Genomic DNA, 17419 nt, shown 5'->3' on the forward strand with positions numbered 1-17419 from the left:
TCTGCGTTACCAATTGAGACCCGCAGGAGAGTGCTGCATCAACAAGTTCTCCCTCGCAGCAATGAGCCCTGCGATTGTAAGAGTGCGCTCCCTCACAGCCAATGAGCCCTGTGTTGTACAAATGCGCTCCCTCACAGCCAATGAGCCCTGTGTTGTACAAATGCGCTCCCTCACAGCCAATGAGCCCTGTGTTGTACAAATGCGCTCCCTCACGGCCAATGAGCCCTGTGTTGTATAAATGCGCTCCCTCACAGCCAATGAGCCCTGTGTTGTACAAATGCGCTCCCTCACAGCCAATGAGCCCTGTGTTGTATAAATGCGCTCCCTCACAGCCAATGAGCCCTGTGTTGTATAAATGTGCTCCGTGGGACCTCCGCGACATCAAGAGCCTCCGCAGGGGGACGCTGCGAAACCAAGGGAGACCCGCAGGAGACCGCTGCGACACCAAGTTCTCCCTCACAGCCCTGAGCCCTGTGATTGTATAATCTTGAGCTTCCATGCAGCCTTGAGCCCTGCGTTATCAAATTTGCGCTCATTAGGCGACCCGTGGCGCCGCGGTCCTCGTCCTGATCCTCTGGCGATTGCAGGCACCTCTTCGTGGTGTCAGAGACTAGTATTCGGGGGAGTCCTCGAAGAAACCAAGACCTGCTCCAAAGAATCAATAGAATCGAGAATCCTCTAGAGGGGCTTTGTGTATGCGCACTTCAAGATTTAATCTACTGTAGACTCCATCATACGTAGCCACGATAAGCGCAGTGTGCTTTGTAGCCTTCGATCACCCTCTGATATTCGAGGATAGGCATCTTCTTCCACGTAGCGTGGAGTAGAGCATCTAGTCATTGACCGGCTGGCGTCGCGGTGTATGATAGCCTGACCATTCTTGGCATTAATTGAAATCGAAAGTAGTTGTCATTGTATGAATGCTTGTCTCTGCTGGCTGGCAGTAGCAGCGGGATTGTCCGGATGTAGGGAGGCGCGAGTGTTGTGGACATCTAGGATGGTGCGTGTTAAGGGTACCACGGGTGAGGGAGAAGATGCGGGTGGAGGTTGAAGGTGATTGAAGGTGATTGAAGGTGATTGAAGGTGATTGGAGGTGATTGAAGGTGATTGGAGGTGATTGTAGGTGATTGAAGGTGATTGAAGGTGATTGAAGGTGATTGAAGGTGATTGAAGGTGATTGAAGGTGATTGAAGGTGATTGAAGGTGATGGAAGGTGATTGATGGTGATTAACGGTGATTGACGGTGATGGACGGTGATGGACGGTGATGGACGGTGATGGACGGTGATGGACGGTGTGTTGATAGTGAGGGCCAAAGGTGAGTGAAACTTGAGAGTGAGAGCTGGTGATAACGAGGCCGGACCAGTGGGTCCCTCTGTTGATGTGCGGGTGACTCCCGGGGCGGTGAAGTGGTGGCCAACGGTACTCATCGCCGTCAGAGTGGGGACCTTTGTTCCTTCACGAATGCAAAAGTTGATAAACAGTGCGAAATAATGATTTGTAAATATTAGACTCGATATGGTAGTACATACTCCAGCCGCTCTGCTTTATGAAATTCTCTCGACTCGAGCTTCATCGCGTATGCTTTGGCAATATTCCGTACTTTACAATATTTGACATAGTGTCGCTATATGCTGAGTTAATACAGTACCTGCAAGATATATATACCCAGACCAATCCTAGTACAGTCAACTCTCACTTATTGCACACCCGCTCTTAGCACACTCCCGCTTATAGCACACAATTCGCTTGGACGGACCCACTTTTTCTTGATTTTACATACAAAACTCCCACTTTTAGCACACTCACCCTTTGCACACAATTTTCATCCCATATTTGCTGAGTCATCCGCTTAGTCAGTCATATCGACCAATCAGAATGCCTGAAATCTCCGATCTTCCACCTCTTCCAACTGTCAGACCAGCTACACAAGCTGCTCTACCACCAGCAAAGCGTGCTCGATTAGGCATATCTAGACTTCGGCACGACCCACGGGTACCCATGGGTACCCATACCCAACCCATCGATGGGTTAGGTTTTGGGTCCAAATCTCCGACCCATGATGGGTTATGGGTCGGAGCTCAAAACCCATAACCCATCATGGGTACCCATATGGGTACCCATATTGCTGTAAACAGGGCAAACTACGAAAAATCTCGTGATTGCATAATTAATGCAAATTTAGCTGTAATTTTAGGTATTCTAGTCACATGTAAAAGAACCTACATGATGATGATAATTGATTCAAATTAATTCTATTATTCAAATTCTAGTACTGCTCAAAATTATTGTCCTCTCTGTGTTTACGCTTCCTTGTAGACATCCGTAGCTGAGTCCCATTCTCTGGTAATAGAGGCTGCTGAGGATCTTGACCCTCAACACCAAGATCTATTAATTCAGTAGTAGAAGCTACAACAATATCCTCCTCCTCCTCCTCCTCCTCCTCCTCCTCCTCCTCATTATCACTAATCGAAACTATCTCAACATCCTGGAGATTCTCATCATTCTGTTCCTTTGACATCTCAATCTCATCCAACGTAAAATACTTCTCAAGCTGCTTCATCTCTGCCTCCTGGAGATCGAATCTTGATGCACACAGGAATAGCATGATTTCTTCAATAGTCTCAGACTTTAAACGGCCGCGTCGGTAATGGCAGACATCACGCGCGGTGTTAAAAAGCCGCTCAACACCAGCACCAGTTGCAGGGATTGAAAGAAAATCTCGAGCAAGCAATGCAGTTGCGGGAAACCGAGACTGGTTCTCACGCCAAAAATGAAGTGGTTCATCTTCGACTGGGTCTAGAAATAAATTAGTATAGAATATTAAAGATAAAGACTCTTTATGAAAGAGTTAAAGAACAAGACTGACCACTATCAAGATACTGAGCAGCCTCATCTCCAACAGGTTTTGCTATAGTCTTGCTCCCACTGAGCATCTTGTTGAGTTTTGATGTAGGTCTTGATGATGCCTGGGGTGTAGGTGAGGCTTGATCTCTGGCAAGACGTTGCTGATATGGAAGCAGTGCTGACTGGAATGATTTGCGATATGCAACACGCCACTGTTGCTCCCAGTCATCAGTTTGAAAGAACTGGAATTTGCTATCTGGTGCAACCATAGTACAAATCGCAAAGATATGTCCTTTCACACCATCTGTTTGCGAATAGTAGCCACCAAGCTTCTGTCGGCCAGCTTCAAGTGATTGGAGCATCTGCTTTTTCCATGGAATCCGCTTCTTCTTTAGCTGACCTATTGACTTCTCAAGATGCTCAAAGAGTGCATTGTAGAGCTTGAAAACCAGATGTGTAGTAACCTCCTTTGTCTTTGACAGCTCAGTAGTGTAGTCAAAGAAAGGCTCTGTAATACAGAGAAGATAATCAATCTGACGCCACTCCTCATTATTAAGCAACATCTCTTTACAATCATACTGCTCACAGAATGATATAAAGTAGCTGCGTAGTCGTTTGGCACGTCGAAGCATCAAAAAGGTTGAGTTCCATCGAGTTCGGACATCTTGAATAGGCACTAGCCTAGGTTCTTTAGGCTGAAGCTGGAGAAAGGTCTCTCGCCGTTGAGGACTGGCATGGATGTAAATTGCAAGATAGCGGACCTTGTTCAATGTGCCTGAAATCTCATGTTTCTGTTGTTTTGCATTTGCCTTTGCTGCAGACGATTGCCGATCGGTCCATTTTGTCTCAGCGGCATCATTTTGGGGTACAGCTTTAAGACGATCAAGAAGCTGATTCAGACAGAGCTGGATGACATGGGCAAGACAAGGGATTCGGATAACAGTGGTCTCACTAGAGAGTGCTTGCTGAATTGTATCCACCAAAGTTTTGTTGTTTGTCGCATTGTCTGTTGTAATTCCAAAGACTCGATTTTGGATGTTGTGATGGGTCAAGGTCTCAAGGAGAACTGCGCTTAGATTTGCACCAGTATGTGAGCCATATAATGGCTTAAATCCAAGAAGAACCTCTTGATATACCCAGTTGGCATTAACAAAATAACCAGTGATTGCCATAAAAGCCTGGTTATAGGGAGAAGTCCAACAATCTAGTGCAATCGATATTTTTGACTCAGGAGGAAGGGTTTTGAGAGTAGAGCGTTGTTTATCTTGGATAATATCTCGTAATCGTCGCCGAATCGTTGTTGCAGAAGGTATCATCGGAGGAGAAGGTGCTAAGCGTGCAGATCGGATAAGGGTGTGGAAGGTTGGATGTTCAATAAGATGGAATGGTAGGCGATTTAAGGTGAGAAACTGCAATAGCTGTGTCTCCCATGTAGTTTGTGAGAATGACTGAGTAGCTGTTTGGCCCTAAAATAGTTAATATAAGATAAATAATAGTAAATAGAGAACATACTTCTGATATTAGGAACTGAGAGATATCCTCTTTTCTGTTGGCCTTGACCTTTTGGCAAGCTGCTGTTTTGAGATGCTTTAACAGAGTTGATGTACCATATAGACTTCTGCCATTTGGTAAAATTGATGCAGGATGCTCTAAGATCCGGGCACAGTTTTTACACATAACCTTTGGTGCCCCATCTTTACAAGCGGCAACCTGATCAAAGTGACTCCAGATATCTGAATTGCGATTTGTATCCCATTTGAGATTGCTTTTCTGTCCAAAGTCTGTCTGGAGCCACCAATCAACCCAATCTGTGTGAGTCATGCTGTTGTAAAGTACAAATGCCTTTCTCCGATCGGGGCCAACACGAGTAAATAAGTCAGGGGGAGGAAGATTGCTCGGTCGGAGAAAATCAGGCTCACTACCTTCAATTGGACAAGAACCAAGAATACTGTTTGTCGGCGTAATAAGAGGATTTGAAGGAGTAAAATCAGTTAACTGACCTGTGTCCCCCTCATAAAGAGAGGGCAGAAAGTCAGACTCCTGGCTTTGGCCTTGGGACATATTGACACCAACTGAAAAATAGCTGTAGAGAAAGCGAGACATATTAGGAGAGAACATACCTTTAGCAAAGAGATTGACTGAACAGACAGATTCTTCTAAATCCAGCTGGAAAAGGGGATAAGTAAAAGCAATATAGGGAAATGATATTTTATTGGCTATGGGCACAGATCTGATCCACTGAAACCCATCACCAACCCATCAAGCCCATGTGATATATCGAAAGCCCATCAAAAACCCATCGGAAACCCATAATACCCATCAGAAACCCATTTAATACCCATTCCCAACCCATTTCCCACTTTTTGGGTCGAAAAAGATTTTGACCATGGGCAGTTTTTGGGCGAAAAACCATCCCACCTATAAGATAGACTCTTTGTCTCTAAAAGCTCTCTATTACCTGGGTATCTATAGTAAAAATGAATAAATAAATACTAGTAGACTTTATTCTCTATGAGTATTTATTAGTGCTCTAGATTTTGGTAGTTCTTGAAGTGAAAAGCATTTTTGATCCCTGTTATATTGGAGTATGTATTACCTTCCTAGAGATATATATCTCCATGTTCTTCCAAGGTTAAGCGTCAAAACAGCCAAAACATTACATACTACAAAAATAGAACCACTGCTACCTAAATTTAACAATTTGATCTGAAAAAAATAAATAATTTGATTCAAAGATTCTTCTGCTGATTTTAAAAAATGTATTTTGAGAAGAGACTGTAACTATACAGCCATGAAGTCATGAATATCAAAATTACAATGATCAGTCAGCTGAATTATCCATGCCAAGCCTCAAATTTATGCACAATATGGGTTTTTTGTACCCATATGGGTACCCATGAAAAACCCATGGGTACCCATCGGGATGGGTGCACCATTTTGAAAAAACCCATAACCCATCATGGGTTGGGTATGGGTCCAAAAGTTGGACCCATTTGGACCCATTGCCGAAGTCTAGGCATATCAGATGCCCAAAAGCAGGCATTACGTGCCTTTTGGTCTAATTCTAGCCCTAGACCAACCCAATCCGCGTGTGTAGATTGGTTTTTGTCCCAATTTAAACATAAGATTAATCGTACAACGGTCTCAAGAATTCTATCATCTCAATATGATTATCTTGATATAGGGCTTACTAAGGCAAATTCACGATTTTCTTCATCTTTCTGGCCTATTCTAGACCAGAAGCTTTCGAATTGGGTGAATAAGCATATTGAATCAGGGTTTCCAATCACTGGCCCTTTGATCCAGATCAAAGCAAACGAGCTTTGGTCTCAGATCCCTGAATATCGAGATCAACAAAAACCTGCTTTCTCAGAGGGTTGGCTTTCGCGCTTCAAAAACCGGCATAATCTTCGATATCATACTTTCCATGGAGAAGCTGCTTCAGTCCCATCTTCTGTACACAATCATATGAAAGAAATTCGTACGATATGCGATCAATATGAACCATCTGAGATATATAATATGGATGAAACTGGCCTATTCTGGAGGCAGATGCCAAATGGGGGTCTTTCCCATGGAAAAATTGCTGGAAAGAAGAAAGATAAGACTAGAATATCTCTTGTCGTTACAACAAATGCAGATGGATCAGACCGATTACCTTTATGGTTAATTGGAACTGCAAAAACACCACGTGCGCTCCGGGGAGTCAATTTCCAAGCTCTAGGATGTGTCTGGCGTTGGAATAAGAAGGCGTGGATGCGTCAAGACATTATGAGGGAATGGTTATATGCTTTTTATAGGCGTATTCCTATACATAAGAAAGCATTATTGCTTTTGGATAATGCCTCTCCACATATTGCTGGTCTGAAGTCTATCCCACCACCTGCTCATATTAGGGTTCTTTTTTTCCCCGCAAACGCAACTTCTATATATCAACCTCTAGATCAAGGGATTATTCAAAATTTGAAGCACTATTATCGGAAGAAATGGATGCGCTGGATGATTGCTATCCTTGATCGAGGTCTTGATCCACAAGATCGTATGAATATATCTTATACACTCTTTTGGTTAACCCAGGTTTGGAAGAGCTCAATATCAGATCAAACGATTGAGAATTGCTTCAAAAAAAGCACTTTAATACGTTCTGAAGATGAGACCAAAGCTATCCAAGATGAGATAGAAGCTGGTTTTCAACCAATTCCTGAGCCAGGGTTAACTAGTGAGGTTCAAGCTCTATATAATGAAGCAGTTGAGAAGCTTGGTCATGATGATATCATACCATTTGATCAATTTTTGAACCCTATAGAGGAAGATATTATATATGAAGATGAGACTGATGGGCAAGATATATATATTGATATAGAGAGCTCGGAAGCACAAGATATTGAAGAAAATGGGCCTCCACCAGAGATTCTGTCCAATTCTGATATAATGGGTCATCTACAGGATATATTACTATGGGTTGGAAGCAAGGAAAAGAGCACATCAGACCATATACGTCAGGTTGAGAGCTTAATCAGCGAGTTTGGCAGGATTCAGGTCGAGGAGAAGCGTCAGGTGACCCTAGAGGATATGGGATGGAAGCCTAAATAGGCAATGGGGCTAAGGGCTAGCTAATTTATTGATTATGTCATCCTCTCACTTATTGCACCTCCCGCTTATTGCACATGATTTTCCTTGGATGGGAGGGTGTGCAATAAGTGAGAGTTGACTGTATCTGTCCGCCCGCTGCGTATTCTTCAGAATGGGAACCCCTGGGAGCATACGTGGATATAGGACTAGAATCGATCGAATGGTAGGCCACTGTAGCCCACTCAGGATGAGTTCACGTGCTCTGCTTGTCGGCGAGGTTCATCCGAAGCGAATCGCCACTCCGTCAGTATGATCTGAATCATAGGCTGGGATTGATTCGGATGTGATCTAGCCAAACCCAGTGGGGTCATACGAGGTCTATCGATATTTTGTGGCAAGCGCAGGGTCGATCATCCGGTTTGCAGGACGACCAGAAACTTGATTGTTGCCCTCGAAATCCAGCAGGCCATGGTCAGGTAAAGTATGCATGTTGCGACGTGTCACCGCCGTAATCCTCCAATGATAGATATCTCAATGGTGCGCAATGCCAGCGGTCAGGTCTCGAGCTTCAAGATATAAATCAATCATCCCCCAAAATTTTCCCATCGGCCCTTTCAATTGGTTTAAACCCGAGTTCACTTTGTCGCGTAATACCGACATCAACCCACTTCAGTAACCCAGTTCCAACATGGAGGGAAACCAGGAGGGAAATGGTACTGAAGACTCAAACCACCCTCGGCGAGCGTGGGAAAATTCACCGCCTCGAAAGTGCGAGGTAGGTCGCCATCAGGAAGAGAAATTACGCCGACCCTCGCACAATACTGAACTTCTATAGCCGAAGGATTTTTCTTCTCGCATCATCCCGGGGACAAACAAACAAGGTCCCTAGCCCTTGGTCATTGGTCATTTTGAAGGCAACTTAGCTGAGTTCGAACACGTTTAACGCAGGTCAGCCACCTTCGGTGAACACCGGTTACAACTCCTTCCATGGAGAGCCCGGTTCTACCATAAACGGGTCATCTAGAATGGAGGGCGATGGGGGTGGGAGCTCTTTAGCACACACTGGTAATACAGTCAATGAACACGATTCGCAAGGTAACTGCGTTGGTCGCGCTGTGAAAGACGAAGGCAAATTGAGCCATGTGAACATCGACCCCGGCTCTTTTATTCATTTCCTTTGTGGAAAAGACCTGGGCAGGTAATTGAAAGGCCTTGTCATTAGGCAGCTTAGGGTTATAGAGGTGCCAATCGAAACATCAATCATGGAATATTTTCCCCCTGCTTATGCACAAAAATCATGAACATAAAAAGAGGCATTTGGAAACACGGTCGCATATTTCTGGTTCTTCCTCGCGGTAGCGTTGTCGGTCGGAAGAGTCAGCCCTGTTATGCTGTACATCGCGACCAGTGTGATGAATGCACTATTTGGACTCTAGTTAGTTGAAACGAATACATACGAGGGCAGTGCATGAGAGTGCAGTAGTTGGTGAGCCGAGCCGAGCTCAGAACATGGCTACCCCAAACCCGGGCCGTTGGGGGAAATATTGGAGGTCAAAACGCCGATAGCGATGCAGCCGCCAAAATTTGCAGGCGGGCTGTAGTTCTGGTGTCTGTTTATTGTCCGCGCTCGAAAGTTTCTCTGGACCAGGAAGTACCAAAACAAGAAATAGCTGAAAGTTTGAGTGGCCGCATTAGTTATAGCCTGCAAGATCCTGGGATGGCAGTATCGTATGTATCAGGCGCCATATTCATGAGGTGTCCCACAAGACACCTGGCGATTTGGTGGATGAATTAGGTATTTGAGGCACCCCTGGCTATGACGATCCAACCACGAGACTCAATATGTAAGGAAAGGATGAAATAGAAAGTGATGCCAAACACAGCGAATGGAGATCATTCGTGGAGATTGATCCATGCTGATCCGATCCCTAGGAGGAAGATCCCAACCGGAACGTGCAATAATCAAGGCAAAATAAAGCATCTCTAAAGAGCGACTTGGCTACGAATAATGTGGGTTCTATCCTTATTGGCATTTTCTGACCCTCGAATAGATACATTATTGAGGTATCTCGCAGTAGGGACAGAGCATGGCATCGGGATGAACAGCTTCTCAGCGTATGTACTGCTGGATATTTTGTTAATTTAAAGTGATGGCTGCGGAGGAAGCATCAGCCTCTGTTTTTATAAGTCATGTAGATTCTCATTCTGCGTAGAGTAGGAATACTGAAAGAAGATTGCGTTTCTATCCCCCAAGGCTAAAATAGTTTCTGAGCCAGGGATATTTCAGAAGCCAAGGTATCTGGTCCGAGAGGTACAGTATTTTCCAATTTTCCATTGAGAATTTACAAGGGTAACTTAGGCTATTATAAGCTGAATTTGACGAGCACCTCAGTCTATCCTCTCTCCACATCGCTCTTGCCAGTGTGAAGTTTTTAGAACACTGCTAATCAAATTGACTCCTCTCCTCTTTATTTCTCCCTGGCCTGCGAGATACATAAAACCTTCCTTTCAAAGCCTGAGAAGCTAACAGGTCCAGGTAAGTTTGTGCACAATAGCGGTCAATCTCCTTATGCTACATCATCTAAGCCAAGATTTGTAGACCTTAACAGCTCCACTGAGCTGTCACTACAGCTGTAGTCGCAGCCTCTCCGATAACTTCGTACTCGGCCCACGGGCGTGTTTTGAGCTCGCCATTCTACCAGAATTTAACCCAGATCTCGTCTTCCAAGCATCTTACATTTACAAAAATGATAAACTGCTTCTCTCTTAAGCTTATGAAATTCAACATGCTAATAGAAACGTACCTCATTGAAGTTCTCGTCGCACCGCCGGCGGTTCCAAAACCTCAGGTTTCGTAGACCCTTGCTACAAAACATAAAAACGGCAGAACACCTGAGTAGAACAGGTTGTGGCATTGATCCTGGGGTCTTGAAGATCAACAATTTGCTACAGACCAAATAGTTATCTTCCTGGGGCGTAAGCTTTATATCAGTATGTACTTGGGTCGCTTCCTAGAGTGCGACTATATTTCAACACATATGATATCACTTTCCTATTGGAGCGATGGTAGTGGCTACAGAACGCGAATCGGAAACGTTAGGCCCACGACAAATCTTCCGCCGTCGGCATGGCAGGCATGCAATTTCTACGCTCTTGGAGGCATTTTTGGGTTCTTGTATTGATATGGCCTATTTTGTAGCTATTCGAACTTGTTGAATAGCTACAAAATACTTTCTACATGGCTTTAGCTTGTAGTTTGCGGGGTAGGAGGCCAAGGAAATTTTCACTCTTCATCTGGCTCGAAAAACCTAAGTCGGCTCAGCCAAGCTTTCCTACCTAGTTCTACAGTCCATAGGGAACATTAGAAAGTTTTCAGACTCCAAATTTTGGAATGACTAGCTGAATGTCCTAAATTAGCATCTCGACCGGGAGGATGCCCGGCAAGGTCCCTGGGTCATCATCGGCACCTCGTTATATCATACAATAATTCATAATAAGTCAATGGCAAGCTGATTCAAAGCTTTGTAGAAATTTCCTTCCCAGATTCTACGTGAACTCCGCAGACCGACCTCACCATTCAATTGATGCAAAATGATCCCGAGACATGGGTATAAATAGAGACAGAAATTGATACCACAATTCAAACAATGACCAACTGTATCCAGTGGGTATATCAAATCAGATGCTATCTCCGATCGCTCTACAGTGTCAGCTCGGGCAGAGGATACTCCATACAAGCAGCATCCTGCTTCAGCCATGAGAAAAAGTCCAGAAGAACATCCTTGTTGCTTTGGATCATAACAAGACCTACTGTTTCCGTATCGCTCGGGTCATAATTTATACAGTTTCGAATCTGCTCTTCTGTAGCCCAAACGTAGTCGAGATATTCGTCGTTCCTCAGCCGGATTGGCGTTTCATCCCAGCCACGAGGCCCATCATATTCATCGGACCACAAACGTTAACTCTTCATATTCTCGCTAGTCTTCGCTATGGCCAAATATTTCGCCATCCAATTTTCTTTGTGAAGGAAAGTGACGCGGTAGACCCGGGTCGAAGCGGCCCAGAGTACCAATTCAGTTTCCTCAGCAATCTCACGCACCATAGTATCCAAAATTGTCCCGTCTTCTGGCAGTGCCCCACCACCGGGAGTCTCCCATGTCCAAGGAAAGGAATTCTTTTTCGGCTCTCCGTCGTCATCTATACCATTAGGAGAGCACTAGCAGAGTAAGATATGGGGCGTAGACGGATCATCTGGACGAAAGCCAAGTATTATAGCACTACCACTAACTCTCTCGATACCATTGCTTGGGCGAGAAGCACAGAAAGAGGAACATCGATATCCTCGATAGATAGGGTTGTGTATGACATGATGGGTGGAAGTCCTATGAATTACATTTCAAAACCGCGTTGGAGATATTTATATTCTCAGAACCATTGGAATAAGTGTAATCCGATAGTAGAGGCCTTATCGGCCTGCTAATGTAATGTTTTGGGACTTCTAGGTCAAGCGAGTGGCGAACACGACGATAGGATTTCTCAGTTGGGGTGTAAAATGGCAATACAAAAACTTTGAATTACGCCGCATTGCGGGGGCTGACTGGCGAACCCCAGCTCCTGCAAGCATCAGCCCCTGCATCGCTAGTCACCGACGATCACTATACTTAGGCATTGTAATTATGGGGCTCGAGAGATCATAAATTATCGCCCGAAGCTAGTAACAGATCATTCTGAAAGTCTTGGGTCAAATCCACTGCCCACATAGTTAGGACCAATCACTGACTCGCTTCTTGAGCTTGCTCACCTTATTTCCATTTCAAGACGAACTCCAGTCGGAAGCACTCATAGAAGGAGTACGCGCCCTTTCGACCCCTACCCAAAGGCAATTCTTTCTCCGGTATTGTTGCGTTAAGGGCAGTAAAATAATAAGGAAGAAACATTGCACAATTTGGACCCTTGTACGCGAGACCCGTGTGGACATCATCCTTCCGTTGGTCGCAATGGTAATAGAACGCCTTTTTAGTACTGCAGAGAACCAAACAGAGAGGACAAACATAATACTTCTTGGCATTCCTGACAATTTTCCACACAATCGCAAGACTCTTCTCCAAAGTGTTGAATTTAAACAGGCCCTTTTTTTCCAGGATCAAATCGATTTCAAAGAAAGTGTAGAATGGCCGACGCCCAGATCGTCGTTCCGTCTCCTTAAATTTGATTGGGAAATCATCCTTCGAGATGATTTCCCAGCCCATGGCTATTCGATAGCTATCCAAAAATAGGGGGAAATCTCCCTCTCTTTTGGACAACCCTTTGTGAACGCTGTTACAGTCCTCCTCGGCATCGAAATGCTTGTAGAGCACGTCCTGGTCACGAAACCCCAGATCACATTCAACGCAGATGAACCCCAGTCCCGAGCTCTTTACTACGTCTTTTAGGACGCAGTATTCTCTCAGGATATCGAACATCTTGGAGTCGTAGCATTGGCCAACGAATATCGCAATGAAAAAGAAGTTAGAGTATTCCACTTGAGCATTGAGAGAAGCCTATCGGGCTGATTATATTGTATCCAGACCTGCGAGAACCAGCATAACCCCCTTTTATATACGATATAAAACTCGTATATTTATAGTAGGCATCGAGCCAAAAACGTTTGGAATCGAGCTTCGTTCATTCGTACTATGTAAGAAAACTTGATTGACACCGTGCATCTAGCCGCTAATCACGAAATATCCTTCTCGAAAGCTTTCATTTACTTTTGTTATGAAGGCTTCTACTATATACACAGTGGATTTTGCTCGAGTCTAGAGGCTACCGGTGAGCTTTGGTTGTCTTAAATCAGTATCCAGAATAGGAGCGTGATCTAGTGAAAGGGCAAGCAGATCTGATGTAACAGTCTACCAGAACATCAAGTTCAATTAACTGAAACTGGAGTTCTGTCGAGAAAATCCGGAAAGTGCCTTAGCTGCATAGATTCTAACAAAGCAATTTTGTGGTCAGAAAAAGATATTTATGGCTAGGTTGCTACCATATCGAAGGACAGCCAATGGGCCGCATCTAACCTGCCACAGTGGATCGCAAATTCCCGAAGAAACTGTTGGCCATGTCCAGCATATGGAAATGGGAAATTATTTGCCAAAAGCCAGTCCAAAACAGAATCGGGATCCGGATGAAAGAGAAGAAAGTCTTGCGGAGGTAGGCAATTGTTCATCCAGAGCCAGTCAAAAAGAGATGTTAGTTCTGAATGATAACGAATCATATCAAGCCAAAGAGAAGAATCTTTCTTCACCACATCAGCAAGATTTATGCCTCTCTAATACAAACGAGAGGCTAGACCCATACTTGCAAATCGGCAAATGCTACAGAGTTCATCTTCCTGGAGAATCCCTTCTAAGTCCAGTTACATTTGGTCGACCTTCTCCCAACAGATACAAAACACAACCACGTTCGTCGCCGCTAGTTGAAGAATTGACCTCCCATCCCACATTTCTGCCACCGATACAGGAGCAATAAGATAGATCGGACTCATCACAGATATCATGTATTTCGTCGTTTCGATAGCGTTTGCCTGAAAGGCAAGAAAAAAGAGGCTATATCCAAAGCTGTTGTAGTAACATAGCCGAATAATACCTTGTCGGATCAGAAATTGGAAGGCACCTGGGGACTCATATACACAGCACGAGGCAACATCTGGATGCTCTTGCTCACTTTGCAGGCACTCCTGGTCGTCCACAACTTAATCAAAGTCGGGAAGAAGGTTCCAACGAGCAACAGCAGACCTACAAGCCCAGTCACTTTGGAAAAAGACGTCCAAGTCAAAACGAGCATCAGGGTCGGCTTGCTCATAGTATCCCAAGATATAATACAGCGCTTACTTCGATGTGAATATGTCGGAGCAGAAAAGGCAATCAATATATGGCTCAAGCCACCCATAGCTACACGTTCCGTTTCCAATTTGAGGCCTTTTTTCATTAAAGAATCGGTCGGCAACCTCCATAGAGTGATAGCAATTACAGAGAAAAGAGGGTAATACAGAAGGATAGATGTCTCCCCTTTCCAGAAGGTATCATTTCATTTAAGCTAATTATATAGCTTATATCTCCTGACTCAGATGCTGAGCTATGTCTTGGCTGCAGCTTCACCACCGGAAGGATGAGCGGACGAAGTTTCTTGCACAATTGACCCAACTAACTAATTGCTTGGATCTTTCAAAATGAATGTAGCTTTGGGTGCCGCAAGTCAAGTCTGATGAACACATAGGACTATTCACAGTTACGGCCCTTTTATCGACTTGAATTTCTCCACTGAGTATCTTTGCTGTCTCTGAAACTCTGATTTCGTGCGTTGTATTTTCATTTCGTATGTGAAGTGACTCTTGGACTTTCTGGCTTGTCGTGTCACTTTTGAGGTGAATGGCCCAGTCTGATCCGTTGTTTATCTTGGTATTTTAGCTAAAGGAGATCACTTAAAGGACTTTTCATACTATACCAGAAGAAGATCCAAGTTTCCCAGAGCAAACTTTGCTGAAATGGCAAGAGTAGAATTAATTATCGTTCTGTTTGTGAGTTGATTTGGATTGTTAATCACACAGTGGCGGGGAACTAGTGGATGGAACTGTCTATTTATGAAGGAGCGCTCTATGAGATCTTCAGTCTTTGATGCATTGGAAAGTGGATTCTAATCGGAAGTATACCATGCTGTAGATTGCTTTCTGACTAGGTGGGAAAGAAGAGAAGGGGCCTGAGCAACCAACCGTTGCAAATGAGGCAAGCCTCGGGTATAGAAAGGTGGTCCGCGACTATAATCCCAAACATATATCCGATTTTTCGCTTACTGGAGATGAACTCGTACTTTCAGGTCCCAGGTGTAATCTATGAGTTTGCTATAACACTCAATCCTGATGCAAGTGGAATGAAAAGAACCTTGATGGGCTTTGAAATTTTACTGCCATAACTCGTCGGACTAGTGTTGTGGCCAAAATAACACTTGTGGAGATCGCCAATCATCAATGAGTTATCTGATTTGTTGATCAACCACTAGGACCTGAATCTGCAAAGAAAATTTACTGAGGTTCCGATGTAACGTCTCTTGCTCACACGAACTGAGGTGATGATCTAGCTCTGGGGACCACGATTCATTGCTTCCAATTTCATTATCTGTCGCTCAAGCTCCTGGATACGTTGTTCCTTCTTCACAATCATGTCCCGGAGGGAATCTGCCTCCATTTGTAGAATATTGTCACGAGAAAGGCATGTAGCTTGGTTGCGATTGTCGTGGGGTTTGAAAGAAACGTCCTTTGGATTACCAGCCTGGGCATATACGTCTCCTCCTTGTTCGAGATGGTCATTGGTTTCTAGTTTATGCATACGCCGCATATGCTCTCGCAGGTTTTCAGCTCTCTTGAAAGGCTTGTTAACGTGGCGATGACATCCCTTATATGGACAAAAACGGGAATACCCGGGCTTTTGACCGCTATGGTAGCCCTCTCGTTGATGCCGCAGATAGTCAGTATACAAGCCGAAGCCTGGCGTTTTCTCACAACCAGATTCGTGACATTTGTAGGGTCGCTCATACTTGTCCATGTGTCTGCTGATTCTATTGTCATTTTCGAAAGCTAGTGACCTTTTGAGGCATCATAGCACATACTTCCATTCAGATGGAAGACAAAATGTGGGTGGGTTAGCTTGGCAGTCAGAATACTCACAGATAATTTCTCCGTTCTCATTTCGTGTAGGCTCTTGGTTTCGTCTAGCGGTGATACCATGACAATAGTGATTCGCCTCCGGGAATATTTGGTCGTCCATTTGGAGGTCCGACATGAGCGGTTTGAAATAGGCCTAGCACCTTATTTAGTCCAGCATCATTTACGACGGCTTTGGATGAATTCCAATACCATCTGGATAGAGGGAAAAGCCCCAATGACACAGTGTGTGCCGCTTTAACAACTTCAACGTAACGCACCGATGGCTGCTAGGGTTTTTTTTTCAACACAATAACGCTTCGGAATGGAAAGGAGGCAATTCACTCTAGGCAAGAAATGGAACAAGGGCAAAATTCAACAAAGTTGAAACGAAAGAAAGCCGACTCTCCGAACTTAAGGACAGGAACGAAAAAGGTAAAGCAAAATACTCGCCAAGGATAGCAGAAAGTCAAGTAGAAGAGCAGTAAGATAAAAGCACTTTGCAAAGCACTAGTCTCGAAGGTTATATACAGAAAAATCTTTAGTACCACTCATTCCACGTTATCAGAGAGTCGCCCCAAATTTTGGGCAAAGCAGTCAGCATCCACGGTCTGAGACTGAAGAATCTCGTTGGTCAACTCAGGTCCATCCTTCTCCAAGAATATGCCAAGAATAGAGGGACACAATTCAATTGGTGGTATAAATCCATTCACAAGAAGCCTTGCAACGGCTATAATACATTCCATATCTTGGTCCTGCTCGCTCTCACCCATGAGCTTGTTAACAAGGCTGGCAGGTGCATATTTTATGCACCCGTCAAGTATCTCGCTTAGATCTTCTTTCGATATCGCTCTGTTCAAAATTGCGGCTATGTACTAGGCAACATCCCTAAAGTTTATCTGAATACGTGGAGGATGCAATTTGGTGGCCCTATGTTTGGTGACTTATTGAAAGTTGAGGTTAGCACAACGACATTTATAACAGAAATATTTCATACACCACGCATTTATTATTAGTATCAAAGAATCATTTGTCGACAAGTGTTGGCGATATTCGGGAGCCATTAGGATATTAAACGAAGTAGCAGGTTTCATATCCAGATAATAGACAAGAGACTTTTATATCTGGTCTGATATAGGCAGGTAGAACACTTGTCAAAATGGCTCAGAATTGTTTTGGAGACACACCAGGCTACATCAATCTATTCTCACAATCAATCAATATCTTGAGGTCGGGCCTTTCACAAACAGTTTATCGTCTGGACCTCCATCTAGGTACAACATCGAGAACCATTGTGTGATTGGAGTTTCAAAGGCTTTGAGTAGAG

At 44.2% G+C, this 17419-nt stretch overlaps 4 protein-coding genes across 4 annotated transcripts; all 4 read right to left on the minus strand.

Annotated features, from left to right (window-relative positions):
* Positions 1–2268: 2268 nt before the first annotated feature.
* N7533_010577 (uncharacterized protein) lies at positions 2269–4907 on the minus strand (the record flags this gene model as incomplete). The annotated part of the gene is made up of 3 exons (XM_057107227.1): positions 2269–2798; positions 2869–4312; positions 4359–4907. 3 exons carry the CDS (start codon positions 4905–4907, stop codon positions 2269–2271), a joined length of 2523 nt encoding a protein of 840 aa, XP_056956444.1.
* A 6469-nt stretch (positions 4908–11376) lies between these two features.
* On the minus strand, positions 11377–11786 carry N7533_010578 (uncharacterized protein; the record flags this gene model as incomplete). Its single annotated transcript, XM_057107228.1, has 2 exons — positions 11377–11634; positions 11718–11786. The coding sequence occupies 2 exons, from the start codon at positions 11784–11786 to the stop codon at positions 11377–11379; spliced, it is 327 nt and encodes a 108-aa protein (XP_056956445.1).
* Positions 11787–12220: 434 nt separating this feature from the next.
* On the minus strand, positions 12221–12880 carry N7533_010579 (uncharacterized protein; the record flags this gene model as incomplete). Its single annotated transcript, XM_057107229.1, has 1 exon — positions 12221–12880. One exon carries the CDS (start codon positions 12878–12880, stop codon positions 12221–12223), a length of 660 nt encoding a protein of 219 aa, XP_056956446.1.
* Positions 12881–15526: 2646 nt separating this feature from the next.
* On the minus strand, positions 15527–16231 carry N7533_010580 (uncharacterized protein; the record flags this gene model as incomplete). Its single annotated transcript, XM_057107230.1, has 2 exons — positions 15527–16026; positions 16117–16231. The coding sequence occupies 2 exons, from the start codon at positions 16229–16231 to the stop codon at positions 15527–15529; spliced, it is 615 nt and encodes a 204-aa protein (XP_056956447.1).
* Between the last annotated feature and the right edge of the window lie 1188 nt (positions 16232–17419).

The sequence above is a fragment of the Penicillium manginii genome (assembly GCF_028828005.1).
Source record: "Penicillium manginii strain IBT 31320 chromosome Unknown utg000007l:1.0-2284322.0:1.0-2285126.0, whole genome shotgun sequence".
NCBI lineage: Eukaryota > Fungi > Ascomycota > Eurotiomycetes > Eurotiales > Aspergillaceae > Penicillium > Penicillium manginii.